Source organism: Carassius carassius, chromosome 19 (assembly GCF_963082965.1).
Source record: "Carassius carassius chromosome 19, fCarCar2.1, whole genome shotgun sequence".
In the NCBI taxonomy this organism is placed as follows: Eukaryota; Metazoa; Chordata; class Actinopteri; order Cypriniformes; family Cyprinidae; genus Carassius; species Carassius carassius.
In genome coordinates this window covers 2,129,201-2,150,649 of record NC_081773.1, presented here as the reverse complement: position 1 = coordinate 2,150,649, position 21,449 = coordinate 2,129,201, and the positions used below count along the sequence as shown (strand labels likewise).

The 21,449-nt window shown below is 37.0% G+C and overlaps 1 protein-coding gene across 1 annotated transcript in view; it reads left to right on the top strand.

The window, feature by feature from the left end:
- LOC132094857 (neurabin-1-like) overlaps positions 1-16,208 on the top strand; it is a 41,101-nt gene extending 24,893 nt beyond the window's left edge. Inside the window, exons 4-20 of the mRNA XM_059499488.1 lie at positions 295-415; positions 3,267-3,371; positions 4,066-4,189; positions 4,670-4,819; positions 5,062-5,115; positions 5,206-5,435; positions 5,937-6,033; positions 6,129-6,207; positions 7,198-7,349; positions 7,435-7,696; positions 7,787-7,838; positions 7,984-8,055; positions 9,902-10,100; positions 11,222-11,266; positions 13,719-13,835; positions 14,187-14,378; positions 14,615-16,208. Of these exons, the coding sequence (XP_059355471.1) occupies positions 295-415; positions 3,267-3,371; positions 4,066-4,189; positions 4,670-4,819; positions 5,062-5,115; positions 5,206-5,435; positions 5,937-6,033; positions 6,129-6,207; positions 7,198-7,349; positions 7,435-7,696; positions 7,787-7,838; positions 7,984-8,055; positions 9,902-10,100; positions 11,222-11,266; positions 13,719-13,835; positions 14,187-14,378; positions 14,615-14,773 (2,210 nt within the window). The 3' untranslated portion in view covers positions 14,774-16,208. The remainder of the gene's footprint in view (positions 1-294; positions 416-3,266; positions 3,372-4,065; positions 4,190-4,669; positions 4,820-5,061; positions 5,116-5,205; positions 5,436-5,936; positions 6,034-6,128; positions 6,208-7,197; positions 7,350-7,434; positions 7,697-7,786; positions 7,839-7,983; positions 8,056-9,901; positions 10,101-11,221; positions 11,267-13,718; positions 13,836-14,186; positions 14,379-14,614) is intronic.
- The last annotated feature ends 5,241 nt before the right edge of the window (positions 16,209-21,449 follow it).

Below are 21,449 nucleotides of genomic sequence, written 5' to 3'. Positions count from 1 at the left end.
AATATCACAGAGCAATGGTAAACTGCACCTTTGTATGTAATGTCTGTAAGTAAATGATCTCCATTATGCATGTAGGGACATCCCTGCCAAGACGCTGATCTCTGAACATGTATTAATATGTAAATGTCATATGTTAATGATAAATGGCCTGTTTGCAATGTGGAGAAGCTGGACATTTTAGAGTATGTCTGCATCAATAATTGCACAATTACAAAGTCAATGAAAAAATAATTATGAAGGCAAACCAAATTTTCTGTCCCTCTCTCTCTCTATCTCTCTCTTGTCTTCGTGTAGGTGATAAAGGGCTGGGGATCAGTATTATAGGGATGGGTGTTGGAGCAGATCAGGGTCTGGAGAAACTGGGCATCTTCGTCAAGACCATCACGCAGGACGGAGCTGCAGAGAGAGATGGCAGGTGAGGTGATCTTAAGATCAAACGAAAGAATAAACATTTGGACCAGCAGAGTAGAATTTCTTAGAACAAGCAGAGATTCACCGTGGAGTGAATGGATTCACTGTGGATCCATTAGATGAAAAAACAGGTCTTGATTGCTTGGAAAAGTAAGATCAACTGGCTCCGATACTGTGAGCTTGTAATATTGTCTTCATCAGTCTTTTTCCTTGAGAGAAGCATCATTTTATTCAGCAAAGACACATTAAATTAAATAAAACTCTAAGACTGTTACAAAACAACTCTGTATCAAAAATTGCTGTTCTTTTGTTATTTATTAAAAATGTATCATGGTTTCCACAACAATATTAAACAGCAGCGCAACATTGATAATAATCAGAAATGTTTCTTGAGCAGCATATTAGTATGATTTCTGAAGATCATGTGACAGTGTCCTGTGATCAAAGCTGAATTTTCAGCATCATTACTCCAGTCTTCAAAGTTAAAACTTTAAATAAAAAAATTAATATCTCACAATCTTGCTGTTTTTACTGTATTTCTATCAAATAAATGCAGCCTTCGTGAGCATGTCAAAAACATGTGTATATATTAGGGCTTGTAAGCGATTACATTTTTTAATCCAATTAATAACATGATGTGGTAATTAATTAATCAAATTTATCTCACAAATCAAATTTGGAGAAATTACTCCCAAAAGATAATTTAAAGTCATTGTTGTGTTAAAGCATCAAACAGAGATTACAAAAAGTTGATCAAATTTATTACATATAGCCAACTCTTTTGGACCATGTGAATAAATGATGACAGAATTGTCATTTTTGGTTGGTATGAACTATAACTTTAATAATTTATTTTCTTAATTTTATTATTATTACTATAAAAATATGAAATTTTTTCTTTGATGAAATGATACTCTAAATAATAAACTAAAACTGCCAGGTGGCAAATGTCTTAATGATTAAGTCATTGAGTCATTTATTCATTCGATTCGTTCAAATGGCTGATTCATTCAGGAGGGAAGTAAAGGGTTCTTCATGAATGGTTCATTGAATCATTAGGCTTGTTCGACTTGAAGCGAGTCATCATTATCAGACTGATACCGTGGTACTTTGATCTCATGATGATACTCCGATCGGTCTGTGCAGCGAGCAGACCAAATTCGTTAAAAAAATAGAACAAATTCATTCAAAACATGGATTAAGAAATGAAATTCCGCTGTGGGTTGCTCGAAGATTAACAGTTCTGCTTTATCTTTATCTTCTGGTTGGCAAAATTGAGCAAAACAGACAACATTGCGTCTAAAATATCACATTATTAACTTCTTAATGAACTGTTGTATAAGATGAGTATCACATTTACACTAGAGTGATATTGCACTTAGCCTACAGCTCGTGTGATATTTATTAACTATGTGATGTAAATATGAGACAATCTCAAATGGGCGTTTTGCCCCATATCTTGAATTTTAGGGATTTTCTCTAGGCTCCATCACACTGTAAGTTGTTGCTCTGCCTCATATTAGACATCAATTGACTTGGTGAATGGCAGATGATCCACACATGTATTGGACGGGACAAGTGCGTCAAATGCGCTAATAATTTTAACGCGTTGTTTTTTTTCCATAATCAATCTAATAACGCGTTAAATTACCAGGCCTAGTGTGTGTATATATTCTGGCGAGCCCTGTTTGGGGTGATCTGCAGCTGCAGTAGTGTTGGGCATGTCTTCATGTGCTGCTTCCTGAGGGCAGCTGGAGCAGGACACACATGTTTGATCTGTCTGTTGGGCTGTTTAACATTCTGTCCAAACCACTGCATTTATGACTGTGTCACAGAGCAGAAAACACACTCTTCCTCTTTCCTGTGAATCTCAGCACTCGCTGCCAACTGCCGACTTTGTCTGAAATGCTTATTGCTGTCTGGAAAAAGTGACCCAGCTGGATCTCTGTCATAAACATGTTATGATGTATAGTTAGTGGGTCAGATTAGATGTGAGAAGTGTTAGCAGTCTGTGCCTTGCCCAGAGAAGTGTGATATAGGATGTGACATGTATTATAGGGCCCTACATCCATTTTATTTCTTCCCAAATTCCTTTTTTTTTCTCTGTTTAGAGAATCTTTTTCTAGATTCCATTTTTTCTGTTTTAATTTTACCAAAATGGTTACATTAAAACATATTAATCAATAAGCATGTCTAATTAATTGAAATCATAAAGCTTACACAGTTTAACATCAATTTATTAAAAATTTAATAATAATACACTTTAAGGCCCTATGAAATATGTTTTATTATATTATATCAGTTATATTTGTATTCTTTGGATCGGTTTCCCATTCATTTTCTGGATTCCATTTTAATAGTTTCATATGAATTGTAATAATCAAAAGCATGTTTAATTATTTTATAAAGATGAATTCTATTTTATAATTATTATTTTTTTTCGGACGCACCGTGTATATAAATTAAATTCCGGTAAATATTTTTTTTTCTGGTAAATATTCCTTAAATATTGATTAATATTTTCATTAGTGGTAAGTATATTTACATTATGTAATATTTATTTCAAGCTAAAGCGGTACTAGTAAAATGCAGAATCGTACCGTTTTTAAAACGATACATTTTTAGTTCCATTATATCGTGCAACACTATCATATGGAGAGCAGATACCACTTTAAAGAAAACTCTATCCACACTTTTAGGCAAGCATATCTAAAACACTACTTTACACTAAAACACTACAATCCCATTCCTGTTTTATTACTAATAATAGTTATTTCACAGTTGCTTTAAGAGACATACTGTATGAAATAAATATATTTTTTTAACATCTTAAAGATGGTCATATTCTGTTCCAGGATCCAGGTGAATGATCAGATTGTGGAGGTGGATGGCATCAGTCTGGTTGGTGTGACACAACTCTTTGCTGCAACCGTCCTGAAGAACACGAAGGGAACTGTAAGGTTGGTCCTGCTCTGTCTTATCAGTTACATAAACATCAGGTCTTCTCTTATGGGGTAGAGGATTTATGAGAGAACTGAAAAATATTGTTTACACATCTAGTAATAGATGTTGTGTGGGCTGCACTATTGTCATAGAATTAGATTTTTTCAGTTACAGTTACAGTTCAATCGTGACAAATCTTTTAAGCATGCATAAACACATGACTGTTTGTGTTTGATGTATTTAACAGACTAGATCTGCTGCATGCACTGCTGCAGAGCAAATATGGACTTGCTACTGCTAACAGATACAAAGACACGCTGCTGTGACCATAAAAGACATGTGTGAATGATAGACAGGTGGAGCTGAGGGAGGTGGAGGGTTTCTGTGCTTCAGCACCAGCTTGCAGTGAACACTAAACCAGACAATTTAAATATTGAGCAAAAGCCAGTCAGCTTTTGGCATAGTAAACTGTGTGATTGCTAGATTGCATGTAAAGAACTGTAGGTTCTGGATCTGTAAGACTGCAGGAAGGTAGCTCTCCAGGAGCAGGTTTGGACACCTCTGCTCTGGACTAAAGGTTACGGGTTCATTACATGCAAATAAACAATGCACACACTCACACAGGCTCCGTTGTTTCCTCTCTACCTGATGTATGCAGATCATCATACGTTTGGTTTCCATCCTTGCTCACCTGTCAATCATGCCGTTCAGGTTTCTGATTGGCCGAGAGAAGCCAGGTGTTCAGAGTGAGGTGGCACGCCTGATCAGTGAAACCCTGGAGCAGGAGCGGCAGCAGCAGCAGGTGGACGACACGTACGAGCAGTCCACTGAAGAGGTCAGTCACACACACAACTCATGGTCAGTTTCTCAAATCAGTGCTGACACATTGTAAATAAGTTGTGTGTGAGCTGCATGTGCTTTGTGCATTGCTGCGCTATTGAAAATGTGCCTCCTGTTGTTTTCCTGCAAAGTTTTTCTAATTTGGCTGCACGTTTAGACTGGAATCCTGCACAGAAACACCTTCAGACTTTTTTCTGCCAGAACTTCGTTGATGAATGTTCACAAGTATGCAAAAATATGTAAAAATCCACCATGCTGAATGAGGAAACAGATTCAAGAGTCTGTTTCTAAATCATAGCGGGGTTAAACCACTGTGTTTTTAGTACCCATATGTTAAGCTTTTGAATTCTGAAATGTTTTCACGATTTTCATTGTACTTATTTCTTAACGTTGCTCTGTTTCTGGACTGGCTGTTTCTTGTTTTGTTTTTGTTTTTTGCGTTTACATCATGTCTGTGTCTCTGATGTCATGACAGGACGAGCACTACGAGGATGAGGAGGAGGAAGGCATCCTTGGTTCGAGCTTCGGCAGGAGGAATGTGGAAGTGTACAATCTGCCCGAGAGCGAGGACATGTTCCTGCCGTCAGACATGGACGCCGCTCAACTAACGTTCAGATTTAAAGAGGTGCTTTTCATTTCACTGTACGGGTCAGTATACAGTCTATGTAAGTACACCAATGGAAGGGTACCAAAAATGTGGCTTGGTACAGCTATTTTGGTACCATTCACAATTTCTGACAATGGAAATGGACATAATTGCGTACTGTACTGAACTGTACCACTCAGTGGAAACAAGCCATTATTTATATCAGATTGCCATTGAAGATTTCTTAATTTAGTATAAACTGTATTCTGTTTTAATTTCAGCTCCAGATAAAACACACCATTGCAGAAGCCGAAGTAGATGAACTGAAAGAGAGAGTACGGACTTCTGAACATTCTTATCCATTTATATCCAACATACAGCATTCCCCGTGTGTTTTAACTGATCAGGTTCTGTTGATGCTGTAGTTGAGAGAGTCGTCAGAGGAGCGTGCGGCGTGGGAAGAGAGGGAAGCTCAGTTAGAGAGTAGCGTTCAGGAGAACTCGGAGAGAATCGCTCAGATGGAGAAGAACTGGCTGGAGGCTCAGGCTCTCTGTAAGAGCATCGACGAACAGCTCAATGACACGCAGAGCCAATATGAAGCGCTGGATAAAAAATACAGCAAAGCCAAGAAACTGCTCAAGGACTATCAGCAGAAGTGAGTGCTGACGTCAGCACTAAGCTTTCCTTTAGTATAAAGTTTAACTGCTTTGTGATCACCATGCAATGTTTTCATTGTAATAACTTCAAAATGCTATGTGCATATAGTCTGTGATTCGCATGAACTTGGGCTTTTTGGAACATTAATAGCACTTTTTTGTCCTTTGTGGCAGCCCCTAGTCAAAGTATGTTTTCACAGTATTGTATTCTTCAAATTTCCTTCTCAGTTTCCCAGTACAAAGTTGTTATAAATGACATTTACCTCCAGTATGTCAACAAAATGAAACCAGAATTACGAACTTCACTTTATCTAGTGTTCAGATTTCTGTTCTGGAAATTAAATGAGATAATGCATCATTTGCATATCTAAACATAACATTTCAGAATTTAGAAACAGACATTCTAATTAGCTGTGTGTGTGTGTGTGTGTGTGTGTGTGTGTGTGTGTGTGTGTGTGTGTGTGTGTGTGTGTGTGTGTGTGTGTGTGTGTGTGTTGCAGAGAGGCGGAGCATGAGCAGAGGGAGGAGGACTTACGGAGATCTCTGGAGGAGAGAGAGGCCAAGTATAAAACTCATATAGAGGATCTGCAGCGCAGGGTGAGAACACACTTCACTTATCAGTGACAGCAGAAATGAACTTGCATGCTTTCATCTTCTCTGATTCCTACCTATTGATCTGTCTCTGTGTGTAGCTGGCAAAGCTTGAATCTGGCAGCGGTCGTCATGAGTCTCCACTGTCGGGCAGTAAGTCTGCAGATTCAGTTCTGCTGGGTGAGTATAAGATCTCAATGCTTCTTAATGGCTGTCTAAATCCAAGCAGGATTAATTGATTGTAATATCATGCTGAGCCCAGACTGAAGTTGTAAGAGGTGAAAACCAGTTGGGCTCAGTCATAGAAACATAAATACTGCTGCAGAGAGGAACAGCAACATGAAATATATGCATAATTTCCCACCTACCTATGCGTTCTATACTAGACTAACTGAGACTTCAGTCTTGGCACTTGTATACTGTTGTTGTTCTCTTGTTGACCTGACTGCTTCTATTGTTCTCATTTGTAAGTCGCTTTGGATAAAAGCGTCTGCTAAATGATTAAATGTAAATGTAAAATGTAAATGATTATGCTAAATAAGAATGCAGTTGACTTTTCACATATAAAATAGTTAAGTCCTGGGTCTTTTTAAATCTTGGTTATTATTTAAGGGTAGTCATTTTTTAAAACACTAGGCTGTTGTTTTTATTGGCGAATTTATAGGATTCTTTTTTTTTTTTTTTTTTTTTTGATTGCATTGCATTGCATCATGTCTGTGAGAAAAAGCATCCATGAGATAAAACATCCCTTCCCCAAGCATGCATCTTATTTTAATAACTGCTTGTACATATCTTACAACATTAATCAATTATGCTGTTTCTTCTACAACAGTATTATTATGCAACAGTGTTTACTGATGCTGTTTCTTCAGATGCAGAAACTAAACCCAGCACAGGACACTATACAAAGTGGCACTCAAAATTAACCAATAAAACTTGTTCTGAAGTAAGCTAACATACCCAATTTTTGAGTAGGCCTGAGAGAAAACAGGTGGTTAAGTCTCCAGATGGTCCATTATCCATTGTCAGTTGCATAGAGATAAATGAAACCCTGTTCACACAGAAGTCAGAGGAAGCTGTGACTACAGTGAATTCACTTGACCAGTAATTCATACAGTTGGAGAGCTTTCAAAGGATCTCTTAGTCAGTTAAGCATGCTTTGTTCTCCAGGAGCGGACTGGAGTGAGGTGGTTCCTGAGACGGAGCGTTTGGACACCAGCGTCCATCGTGCAAAAGCTCAGCTGGCCCAGAGGTCCAAGCGGCAGCCGCCGTCCCGCAGTAAACTCAAAGAGACGCTCAGCTCGCCAGCAAAAAGCCCACAGGTCACTCAGAGCTCAAGAAAGCAATTGACCGCTGTAAAAAATCCAATGCATCAGTTCTGAACAATAACATTGTTTTTGACCTCAGGGTGATGATGAGAGTCAGTCTGCGAGTCCCGAGTCTCCTCCGCCTCGTAGGAGATCAGTCCAGGAGAGTTTGTCCCTGCCGGTCGCCATATCTTCTCCTTCTAACCACCAGAAGGATGAAGATTCTGTTACGAGCAGCAGCCAATCAGTGCAGAGGGATCCTCAATGCCCCGCCCTCTCCTCTCCTAAAGACTCCTCCCCCTCCAGCTTCCTGCGGAATGTAAAGAAGAGAGAGTCCAAAGGCAAGGGCAAAGAGGTCAAAGGTAACAAGCTGGACAATCGATCCATGTTAGCCTGGAAATCAGAAGTTTATCTGTGTTTGTATTTTAACACAATTCTTTTATTTGTTACAGATGAGTCTAATGATGCAGCTGGAAAAACTAAAAGAAGATTCCCGGACTTTGGGTAAGAGCAGAATTCCATACGTTTCTCCATAGCATTTTACAAAAGAACTCAATGCTTTACACTGAACTTTTGTTCTGCTCTTATTGTAAGTTCATTAATGATTGTTATTGTAATTAATGTGTTTTTCTGACTGTTTCTGATTGAGTGGTTTAAGGAAATCAGGAGGAAAGGGGAAAAAGCTAAGCAAAGAAGCTACGAGGGCATCGCTGGACAGCAGGTAGACATACTGTGAACACACATGTTTTGTTTCCATGTTTTATTGGTTTTTATACTTTCCAAACGGTATTTTGGCTTACCTTACACCTAAACCTACCCCTTAAAGGGTAACTTAACCCCTGGTCAGAGCCTGACTCCACCCACTGGCAATATTTGAAAAATGCTGAAAAGTGGGCAGAGCACAGCGGAGATAGAGGGGATGAACCGAGGGCGGGGCTAAGTGCGTGGGGCGTGAACCTGCAGACCCGCAGTGACGGATTGATTGACAGCTGCTGTCAGAGTCGCTAAAATGGAGAGTTGTGGGTATGACTGTAGTGACGCAAGTAGCTTTGCAACGGAGCGTTCATTTGAAGTAGAGGACTTTTCTCCCCCACCTTCACCTGAAAGTGGATGATGTCGAGGTGTCTGTAGCCTGAGCCATATCAATTCGAGCCGCTGGCTCAAACTGCAGTCTTAACTCCCGCACCGCGACGCTTTTCAGCGCGAGCTGTGTGGAGAAGCCCTTTTCCACCTCCATTGTGTTGGAGAAGCAGTCACGCGTAAAATACAGTTTGCACACTCCAGCTCTAGGCGGGAAGTAGCGATCTTCCAGGCCAAGTGCATGCAATCATTGGCGCCTAATTGTAAAGTCTGCTGGAAAACTATGCAGTCCAGCAGTGCTGTCGCAACCAGCAACACTACACATACGTACCATCCTGACCACTGTACTAAATACAGATGAATCTACGCCAACTTGAAGCTATCCTAACTGATGCAATACTATGCTACTAACTATGCTTCTAACAATACTAACATTATACTAACAACTATGCTAATTAACTACATAGGCTACACGAAATAATCTAAATAACTATATACATGCTATGCTAAATAGATGCTATAACAGTCTATCCTGGTCGTTTTCAATACTCGCAATTCCAACTCCTGACTCAGTGATTTTGACGGAACAAGATGGTTTTATACTGCCAAGGGCGTGGTAGCTCGTACAGAGGGGCGTGGTGAGCTGCAAACTGCTTACGTCACTTGCCACCGCAACATCCAATAGGAAAAATCAACTGCAGTAGCCACCGTTCAACCTGAAGAGGGCAGCACTCAGACGTTTTTACACCATATATTGTAGAATTAAAACACTTTATACTCAAATGTCAAAAAAGTTACTCGAATCAATGAACAGCACTAATAAAGCCCCATTCTTACAGATCATTAACTAAAAAAAGTTGGTGTAGGGTTTAGTTACTCTTTAAAGAAAACTTTCTGCATTTTTAGATTGCCAAAAAACTTCATTCTGTATGATTTATCAGCTTGTCCCCACAAGGTCAATTTTTATTTTTATTTTCATTTTTTACATTTGTGAGGCCAATTTTTATCACCACATTAATGACTGCATCTGTGTTATCGTTAATGTCAAATACTTATATTTAACCGAATACTGTAATCAATCAAAATCCTTAAAACTGTTGCCAATAACAGCTGATGGTTCAACATTTTATTTAAATTATACATTTAAAAATAAGTGCTAGATTGCAACAGCCGCAATCTGTTGTTTCATTGTGCAATTTGTGCCACTTTATTTTGAATTTGTGGGGCATTTTTGTTAATTTGACGTTAGTTGTCAATGGTGAATCCCTTTTTTTTTTTAACAATCTGGCTCTCTGTTAGGAACCAGATATGTCCTCCTTTGAACTTTTTTTTAAGCAAAAGTTGAAGTGTCATAGATTAGTTAAAGACACATGCATCAAAACGTCTATCTGAACAAATAAAAACTTTGCCATTGGATTAAGTATCTATAGGCTTGTAAAATGCTTGTATTCCCTCTCCTCATGTCTCAATGTGTTGTGTTGTTGTAGGGGTTCAGCGGAGTTACTGGAGGAGTCAGGGGCCCGAGTCTCCCCTTCAGAGTCCATGACCTCCATCCCAACCTGCATGCCCTTCTCCTGGTTTGGAGAGAAAGACAAAGAGCGCGACAGAGATCCGTCATCCTCGTCCAGCAGTCTCCCACACACCGCTGCAGACGCCAGCGAACACAGCCACAACTCCAAAAACAAGGTGACAGGGACTTCTGTTCCACGATTGGTTCTAAAACTAGTCCAGATCTATTATAGATCTCCAAAACATAATGACCACGAATTGATTCTTTTTCAGAACTTTTCTTTTGTTTAGAACTTTATTTCTAAAACACTTCAGATGTGGAATGTGAATTCTGACATTATTATCTTGACTCTTTATCTGACTCTTAATATGACCCTTGCAATTCTAGAGCTAAATAACATGTGACCCTGGAGCATATTAAGTCACAGGGGTAGATTTGTAGCACTAGCCAAAAATATATTGTATTGGTCTAAATTATCGATTTTTATTTCATATCAAAAATCATTAGGATATTAATTAAAGATCATGTTCCATGAAGATATTTAGTAAATATTCTGCCGTAAATATATCAAAACTTAATTTTTGATTAGTAATAAGCATGGCTAAGAACTCATTTGGACAACTTTAAAAATGATTTTCTCAATATTTAGATTTTTTTGCATCCTCAGATTGCAGATTTTCAAATAGTTGCATCTCAGACAAAACTCACTAGACTCTTAAAAAAATGTACACTTCAGACCGGTTATGTTTACCAAGGCTTGCATACATTTTATCTGAATTTCACTGAATTCACTGGATTTCATTGTAACATGATCCTTCAAAAATAATTCCAATATGCTGAATTTATTTGAAATAAAAATTTTTGGGTAATAATGTAAAATTATTCACTGTCATTTTTTATCAATTTAATGCATCCTTGCTAAATAAAAGTATTAATTTCTTTAAAAAATAAAAATAAAATCCCTGATCCCAAAGTTTTGATCAGGGTATGTATTGGCTTCTTATCTAGTGCTGATCATTTCTAGTGAAAAATGAGTCAATGGGAGAACAACCACAACTAAAGGAAATACTAAACAACAAATATCTGGCATCCAGCTGGACTTGCTTTAGTTTGTTGTAACTGTGAGTTGCTAAGGAGGAAGCCTGCAGCCATATGGATGTGATCTTTCATCCGACCTGAGGCAAACAGACTCAGAAAATGAATTCAGCAGCTCTTTGATCGCTCTCTGTTTCATCAGCTCCAGCTGAAGTGTGTTTGAGGCCTTGAAGTCATATTATTTCCCCCTCTTCCCGAACAGACAAACCTCTCCTGGTCGTCTCTGTTCAGTCGCTCCTTAGATTTGGTACAGTATATTTTGTCTTATGAGTGCTCATAGATGTCAAATTCGATTTAGAAATGTAGTGAAATTCTTGCTAAATATCAAACCTTGTGTAACGCTTTAATATAGAAACACAGTAGTGTGTGTGTGTGTGTGTGTGTGTGTGTGTGTGTGTGTTGAATGAGATGCATGATGCTGCTTCTGATTCAATCAGATTTGATTTTTACACTCACTCTTTTTCTTTTTCAGCCTTTAAATACAGGCTTTTAGTGTCAAATCAACATGTAGATGCATTACACTGCTTATCTGGTTCAGTCAACACAGTCTCATGGAAATTCACAACTTATTGACATAACTGTTAACTCATTCGTATGTTTTTGTACGATCTACTTGCACCTGAGTGATGGTTGTGTTTATGGGACCTTCATGCTTTTTGTTGTAAAAATTAAGGGTGTAACGGTACACAAACATAACGGTTCAGTACGTACCTCGTACCAGAATTATAAAGTTTCTAATTGTTGTTGAAATAGGCCTAGGTCATTTACACAGTGGCTGCCATAACAGATTTATTTATTAAACTTTCATTGAACAATTAAGACATCACTAATATAAAATATATATAGTCTAATATTTTGTGAAATGCTCTTTATAGACTTGGACACTGATGACTTGTCACTGATTGAGAGATTGCTTGAGGCATGAGATGTTCATTCGTGTTTATTTCACATTAAACTAGTAGTATTAAGAGGAAGGGATGATTACGTTCACGAGGCGTTTATATGGCGATTTGTCGCACCACATTAAAGAGCGTCATAGAAGCATCTATTGTTGAATTTCCTCAAAAAAATAAAAAATTTGTTCATGCCGAACCGAAAGACCCATACTGAAAATTTTCATCACAAATTTGTGTACCGTTACACTCCTAATAAAAATTATACATCGTACAAATTCATATGAACTCTTCACCTCAAAAAATAGTTGCATTTTCATGTGAGATTGGGTTGGGTTTAGTCTATTAAGTTGTAGCTGTCACTAAAAAGTAGTTGTAGGTAGGTGGTGATTGACGATATGAGTTGTAAATACCCAATATAATGCTATATTAATAGGTTTTGCGTGACTGGTTTTTGATTACACTATTTGAATTGATCTTCATTTTAATGAACCAGCAGCTCTGTTTTATTTGAGTGTTATGTAAAAAAAAAAAAAAGCAATTGTATAGTTTAATTTGAACCTTTATGTATGAGTATGTATAAGTTTCTTTCTTATGGTGAACATAAAATAATATATTTTTAAGAATGCTGGTAATTAAACAGCTCATGGGTCCCTATTGACTTCAATATTATTTCTTTCCCTACTATGGAAGTCAGTGGGTTCTACAAAATATCTTCTTTTGTTCAGCGCAAGAATGAAACTCATACATATTTGGTACGACATGAGGATGAGTAAATGATGACCATTTTCATTTTTGGATGAACTATTCTTACAGATTTATATGTACTCTAGCTGATGCTGTTTACAACCAAATTAATCAAATCGAGATCAAAATCGGATTGAATCAAGAGCTTGTGAATTTGAATCAGACTGATTCATGAAATCTGTATCATGTCCAGTGTCAATACTTTTAAATAATTAATATTTCTTATGACTCAAAATATGTGAAAACTATGGAAGCCCGTTTCTGCCACTAAATAAAAAAAAAGGTAATTGCGGCTTTTTATCTCACATTTCTGAGTTTTTTCTCAGAAATGTTAGCTTTAATATCATTGCAAGGAAAAAGTCAGAGTTGCGACTTTATATCGTAATTCAGACTTTTTCTCGGAATTGTGAGTTTATATCTCGCAATTCTGAAGTTTTTATGATAACCACGAGTTATATCTCGCAATTCAGAATTTTTTCTCGCAATTGTGAGTTTATATCTCTTAATTCAGACTTTTTCTCGGAATTGTGAGTTTATATCTCGCAATTCTGAAGTTTTTATGATAACCACGAGTTATATCTCGCAATTCAGAATTTTTTCTCGCAATTGTGAGTTTATATCTCGCAATTCTGAAGTTTTTATGATAACCACGAGTTATATCTCGCAATTCAGAATTTTTTCTTGCAATTGTGAGTTTATATCTCGCAATTCTGAAGTTTTTATGATAACCACGAGTTTATATCTCGCAATTCTGACTTTTTTCTCAGAATTGCGACTTATATCTTAAAATTTTGACTTTATAAACTCTCAATTGCAATAAAAAAGCCCATACATTTTATTTGCTTCCATAGAAAACAGCTAATGTCTACTTGCAGTCGGTGTTTGTTGATTAATCAGTGTATCGGTCTGACACTTCTTCTAGTCAGTTTTTAGAACTGTTGATGATGTTACACTCCCTGACAAGTTCTTTTCTCTGATGCTCATTCTTTTGGTTTAAAGAGCTGAAGCTCCCCAAATCCTTGTTTGGATAACAAATCCCGCTCTCTGTGCCCGTTCCAGAGTTTGTCAGTGCTAGATGATTCGAACCCCAGCAGTCCTGCTTCCGATTTTTCTGGGCTGGTGGTGGAGCCCAAGCTGTCGGGCCGCTCTCATACATTAACCTTCTCCTCCAGCGAGGTGAGTGCAGATTAGACATTACGCTCTCACCGCCGTTCGTTTGCATGGGTTTCCTGCCATAAACAGGCCGTCTGGAAGCTCAAGTGTTGTCTCGTGCCTCTGGCGTTTCGCTCGTGTCGTTCTTGTGTTGCATGCGTGTGCTGATGATGTTCACTGTCTGTTTTCATGTGGCTGATCACATGAGTGTTTGTTTTGCATGACAGAGAGGATCAGATGCATGCTTCATGTTCATCTCCTGTGCACAGAAATCATCCCACATTCATTCATATATTCTACAGTAGGTGCATTAAATTAAATGATGCCTGTTTCTAGGACCGTGAGATTCACCTGGCTGATATGTGTGTGTATTAGATGCTGGATGATGAGGAGCCTTGTTCTGGAGGGAAGGAGTATCACTGGCAGAACCGTCCCGTCTCTGATTGGACGTCCCAGCAGGTGTGTCATTGGCTGATGGGTATGAACATGGATCAGTACACACCTGAGTTCAGCACACAGGCCATCGATGGACAGCAGCTCCTCAATCTGGACAGTGACAGACTCAAGGTGAGCAAGCGGGATGTGCTCTCATAGATGGATATACTTGAAAGAGAACTGTTTCTAATCTGGCATTAGTGTAGCCTTGAATACATGTGCATGTATTGTAATTAGAAATATCTTTTTATGTTGGCTCATTTTAATACTCTACAATACAATACAATATTCTACATTTTTAAAAGTGCATTAAGATCACTGCAAGATCATCTGCTGACACACTTGATGGTTTGCAATGCTCTCCACAGGCTCTGGGTGTTTCCAGTCAGAATGATCGAGCCACCATCAAGAAGAAACTGAAGGAGATGAGGAAAGCACAAGAGAAGATGGAGAAACAGCGGGAAAAGCGTGAGAAAGAGGCCAGACGCAGCGGACGGCTGCCTGCCAGCACTGACTCTGTGTGCTGAGGATGTTCAGTGCATCACCTTTTCCTCTTTTATTCATCTTCGTTCTTGACACACTCCATTGGCAGACTGTTACAACACATATGAGCCATTCTAGAAGAGTTGCTATAAGTGAATACGGTCTGTAACTCGTTAATAACAGTCGGACAGTCGAGCTGAAACACTAATGATGCTGCTAACGAGATCATATTGTACTCTTTTCACTTCAGCACAAATATGAGCAGAAATATACTTCTCATCTACAGATTGTACACATCTGTGGGCATGTTGCCTTCACTGTAAAAGAAAAAAAAATAACTTTTTTAAATCAGGATTTTGTCTTCTTTTCTGTAAAATATTTTAACATCCCTAAAACAAGATTAATGTATTTAGAGAATATATAACATTTTGCTAAAAGTTTACATTTCCAGAAGAAATTGCATTTCATTTAAAATAATCTTCTGAAAGGAAATCAATTAATGTTAATGTATCCTAAGAAGGTTTAATCAATTTACTGGAAAACAAGACAAAATGCTGATGAAGAAAACGATTTTTTCAGTGTTCAGTGAGATATTAGACTAGCTTGTAAGAAAATTAATATGGCTGTCCAATTCATAGCAGACTAAAACTTTTATTAGTTTTAATTGCATTTTATGATACCACTGTAGGACCTTGCTAAGGGATATATATATATATATATATATATATATATATATATATATATATATATATATATATATATATATATATATATATATATATATATATATATATATATATATATATATATATATATATAAGATGCCTATTTTCACAACTTTGCCACTAATATTGTGGCACGAATAGTGCTTTCAGAAAAGATTTGGTATTGTATTTTAGTTGTATTTCTGGGTCATTTTACTGCATCCTTGTACAGTCGAGTGATATTGAGCACTATGTTTTTACTGAAACAAAAGGGGAACCTGGTTTATAAATGTATGAATTAAATATTTTATACACAATTATAACCATAGCTTTAAGCAAGAGACATTAACTTTTGTACACATTTTCTACTAAGTAGAATAGCTTGTTGGTTAAAACCATTTTGCTAATTCTGAAACGCAGAGAGTTAAACTTTAAGTGAAAGGTGATTGAACATCTCATTTGTAGTTTTTATTTGGACGATTACTGCTTTTATATTATGCATATGGGTCAAAAAGACATAATTGTTACGCATTGTTTTAGAAGTGGCCATGGCCCAAATAGTATTTGACTAACAGAGGCTGTAATGAATTGAAGATGAGGGTATTCATCTGATTGTAAGGAGAGTTGATCATGTCATCGTGATTCTGTATCCTGTGGTTATATTTTTCTACCTTGTAAAATACATAATTATGAAAAGACAAAAATCAAGCTTTCTATCTTGTACAAAGTGCATAATCTGCTAAATAAATGCATTCACCTCTCTTTTAAACGAAAAGACTGTGTATGTATTTGCGTGTTCTGGTATATATGGTTTATGAGGACACACATGTGGATAATGACATGGGTACTACAACGTAAACATGGACATTTCCTGTGTCCCTGTAAAACAAAAGGCTTAGAAACGTACAAAACTGTGTTTTATGACATTTAGAAATTGCCAGTAGTTTTCTGTAAGGGGTATGTTTAGGTCTAGGGCGACAGAAAATACTGTTTGTATAGTATATAACACAAATTGCGCCAATGGAGATTCTAAATGCAAGTGTGTGTGTGTGTGTGTGTGTGTGTGTGTGTGTGTGTGTCCAGCTCCCTTTACACTAGAACCATGTTCAAAAAGTAAAAATGGATAAAGCCTGTTCGGTCACTGCTAAATGACCTTTTAAATCAAAATGAATCAATTCCCTAGATTCAGATCAAACGCTTTCGAAGCACTGCTTCGTGAAGATTCGAAACCTGTGATTGTAGAACTGTCAAAGTCACGTGTTTTCATTAAACCAGCAGCCGTTACGTCATAAACGCTATCAAAAATTCCAGTGATTCGCCGCTAAAAGGCGATCTTTGTAAACACATTTCATCTGACCGCGGATCAATTTTATACATATGCAGTTATTTGTAATTTGTAATGACATTTGTATTAAAGGAGCATTAGTGTTTAATAGATTTTAATAGCCAAGCCCTACACATGAATAAAATAACACATAGGCTACAGGAACTTAATATTTAATGGTATTTGATTTTGTAAAGTGCATTTGGTAGATAACACTTTTAGAAAAAACATTTGCAATGGGTTTGGAAAGGCTGTTTTTACCCAGGTTAGGGCTGTTGTCGTTGTATTTACACGCTCTGACCAGCAGGCGTCACCAGCGTGTGTTGATTAAAGGACTTCAAAAACACTGGTGTTGACAGTTTAGCAATTTTGTTGCTAGATTTAGCAACTTTTCATACTACCCTAGCAACCTTTTCTTCCAAAAGCGACTAGCAAAAAAATAAATCGCTACTTCTGATAAGTGACTTAATAAAAGGAACACATTTTATTCATCTAAATTACACAAAAAGAAGAAACCGAATATGACAAGCAGTGCACATATCACGTAAGCTGCTATTTGCAACTGTTCAATTTGATGATAATAATAATAATAACAAATTAATAATTTATTATTCATTTATAACATACCTTGTTAGTAGCCTGTGATTGTTGATCAGTTAGTATACTGTACAATATATATATATAAATTGAATTTTCCAGGACATATCTGTTGTACCCTGGAAAGACTAAATACAAAATAATAATAAACTGTTTAATAATAAAATGGGTATTCAATAATTCAATGTTGTATTTACAAAAATAGTTATTTATATTTTAATATTGTTATGCGTTTATTTTACGAACAAATATAAATGAACATTAAAAAAAACATTAAAAAAAAATAATAATAAATAATAATAATAATAATAGATGAGATTGATTGTCAGGGATCTAGGATGGAGGACCCAATTGCAGTGAGATATAACAAGGGTTTATTGACAAAAGACTGATACAAGAGGGTGGTGAAGTGCACAAGATAACACAACAGGAACACTATAAACAGGAACAGCTAGGGAAGACCACTGGGAAGGCTTCAGGAAACAACTGGCAGAATACTTTGGCAACAGAGGGGGCAGCAAGACCAGGTTGATAGAGAAGGCCACACAAGGCACCATAAATTAGAGCTCAGAAACTTGTTGACCACTGACTCTGGAGACAGACCAGATGCCAGGCTGGTAGAACCAGGGCAGGACACATGGGGACAGGTCAGGAACTCGAACACAAGACTAGATAGGACAAATAATATAAAGCAATGAACTAATAAAAGTAAAGTAACAAAATAAGAAATTACCAATTTAACTAACTTAAGAGAATGATCAAACAAAACCAAGAATCAAGACTAGAAAACTAAATAAATATTACAAATGAAAGCAAAGGGCAAGAACAAACAAGGAGCTACTTAAACATTACTAAAACAAGGAGCAAGACAAGAACATAGAATCACTAGGACTAGAAAAAACAAGGGCACAAGACCAACCAGACAGGGAGACACAGACACATATTCAGCCACATCCACAGACAGAGGAGGTGAGAATGACAACGGACCAGCAAACACAAAAGGGTAAGGTGCACTAGAAATAGGGAGGAAAATACATGAGGGACAGGTGAGCACAATTAGACCAGCTAGGGTAACAAGAGGGTGTGGTAAAGAGGAAACGAGGAGGAGGGGCTAAAGGCCATGGCCGAGAAAATAACTAACAAGGCCATGTGCTGACACTAGACACAGGAAACAAACATAAAACAAAGTCACAGTGCAAAACCCTGACATTGATTGCATGATTACATAATGACATCATCACACTATGACATCAGAACGCCATTTAACAACAAATCAACCTTCCTTAAGCACCTCCCCGTGAAAATTAGTCGGCAACTGTGTCAGTGAATCATATCTATCACACTAATGTCTGAATGTCACAATCCCGTCATGAAAAACATTTCCTACAATGACTGTGTTTGAACGTGTATAATACGTTTGTCATGAGGCTGCAGATACAGTCTTTTACTCACAGTGCTTTCATGAAACAGTATGAGATTCAAACTTCTGAACACTAGTATAAAACTGGTCAAAAGAAGACAATTCATATGAGTTTGTTCCTCTTTTTTATCCTTTAAGTGCCAGTTAGTTGAAGCTGAACATTTTCTAGTGGTGTGAAGCATTTAACACTCTCAAACCCTTCACACTACATTCTCACACTTCATTAAAGTAAGAAAAAAGATGTAACACATGGGACTTCACAAGGATATTATATCCCACACAAGCTTGATTTCCAAATCAAAATGTGCAAGTTTAAACAAAAATTATTAATACAAATAAACATACTGCAGACTGACTTACACATTCAAATGTAAGATGAAAAAAAGTCATGAAACACATACTGGATCGCATTTAAAAATAATACACACTCAAAATACACCAGAATAACAAAAGCGCTAGCTTTTTTTAGATATGTTTAAGGCACTAGCTACACCTGTGCTAACTTACAATACTGGTGGCACACATTGTAAAGGGCAAAACTTTTCCAGTAGAACAAACTAGAAACATGCAGTGTTCCAGCATGCCCTGTTATGTATTTCCAGTCTCTCTCGTTACTCTTCTGTCCTCTGTCCTGATCTACACGGGGCGGACAAATGAAGGTGAGATGTTGTTTGGGGTCTGCAGAAGCAGGTGCGCTGGTCATGTCCTTGGGCTCTTTGCTGGGGACACACAGTCATCTGCTTCATGGACAGTGTTATAATGCTTCCAGGTGGATTTGTTTTAAACGGGAAGCCTCTCGAAGGACTCAGTGGGCAAAGCCTTCAGGGATTAAAATACATTATTAGAAATGGAATCCAGAAATGAGAAAGAATATAAATCAAGCATTATTTCCATAAATAAAATAAAAATATTATTATTCTAATAGTTTTACTGCTGTCAAACGATCAATCAGAATTAATCCCATCCAAAAGAAACGGTTTTGTTTACATAATATGTGTATATAAACACAGGTGCGTCTCAATAAATTGGAATATTGTGGAAAATATTGTGTTTTTTTCAGAAATTCAACTCAAATTGTGAAACTCATGTATTAAATTAATTCAATGCACACAGTCTGAAGTAGGTTAAGTCTTTGGTTCTTTTAATTTGGTTCGTTTATCATATGTAGCCCAGTGATCTATATACATACTTTTTTTTAAGGAGGATTTACAATGCCGAGGATGTGTAAAGGGTTCATTAGTTACTAGTTAGTTACACCTCTGACTGCCTTAGCTTTTTGATTGGTAGTGGGGACTTTAATTCATCAGTGATCTTTTGAATCTGTTCACTTAAAATATTGTTTAATTTTGTCAAGCACCCCATCATCTAAACATAATAATATTGAGATATAATCACAATTTTAATTTTTTAAACATAACAAAGAACAAGTGCAAATTTTGCATGAAAGTTTTAAGTTTGCAAACGGCTGTTGATTCATTACTGATTTATGTTTTCTATCTGTGAATTTGCACAAAATAGTGAGTCACAGCATAACAGGGTTGGAAAGTCTAGTGTTCTGAAGAGGCAGCTCCTTAAAATTAAATTAATAAATTAAAGAAGATCAACAGAAGGACTCCAATGAGCTGGTTCTTTTTAGTGAATTAGTAAAACTGGTTACTGAGTTATTCTGACTAAGCCAACTAGACATGAACCAAGAACTGTTACAGTAAACAAGTATCACTATAACAATGGTATTTTATAAATAATAAAAGAATAAAGATATATGTTTAATGTTGTTGAGTGTTTTTATCTAAATCCAATTGGATTTATTTAATGTCACCTCTAAAAAGTGTAAAGTCATTAAAAAGTCAGCCTAAAACAACACAAATTTGCCTCACATTTTTATATTTATTTGTTTTGTTTTGTTTCATCAAGTCTCATTAAGCAGCTGGGACTAGAGTAGTTAAATTCTTTGTACTTCCCATTTTAGACACACCTATTTTGCACAAGTATCTTTGACCGGGAAACTGTTTCAGTTGTTCAGAGAAAGTGGAACTTCAGTGCTGTTGTGCTAAAGTTTGTTTTTCTATCTGAATGTACATGCACTTAAATGGCAGAAACCATTTTTTCTCAGGATCAGTTCAGATGTCCAGTGTGTCTACTGAAGGAGTCAGTGGCTATTCCCTGTGGACACAGTTACTGTATAAGCTGTATTACAAGCTACTGGGATCATGAGGATCTTAAGTGAGACTACAGCTGTCCTAAGTGCAGACAGACCATTACTCCAAAACCTTTATATAAAAATACCATGCTGACAGAAGTGGTGGAGCAACTGAAGAAGACTAAGATCCAGGCTTCTGTTCCTGCTGGACCTGAAGTTGTGGAGTGTGACGTCTGTACAGTGAGAAAACACACAGCTGTCAAGTCCTGTCTGGTGTGCCTGAACTCTTACTGTCAAAATCACCTCCAACAACATGAGAGTTTCTTTAAAGGTAAGAGACACAATCTGATAGATGCCACTGGACGACTTCAGGAGAAAATCTGTTCAACACATAATAAACAACTGGAAATCTACTGTCATACTGAGCAGCAGTGCATTTGTTATCTGTGCACGATGGATAATCACAAAAATCACGATACTACTACAGCAGCTGTAAAAGAAACATTTATGTATTTACAGAATATACCGTCTTTCT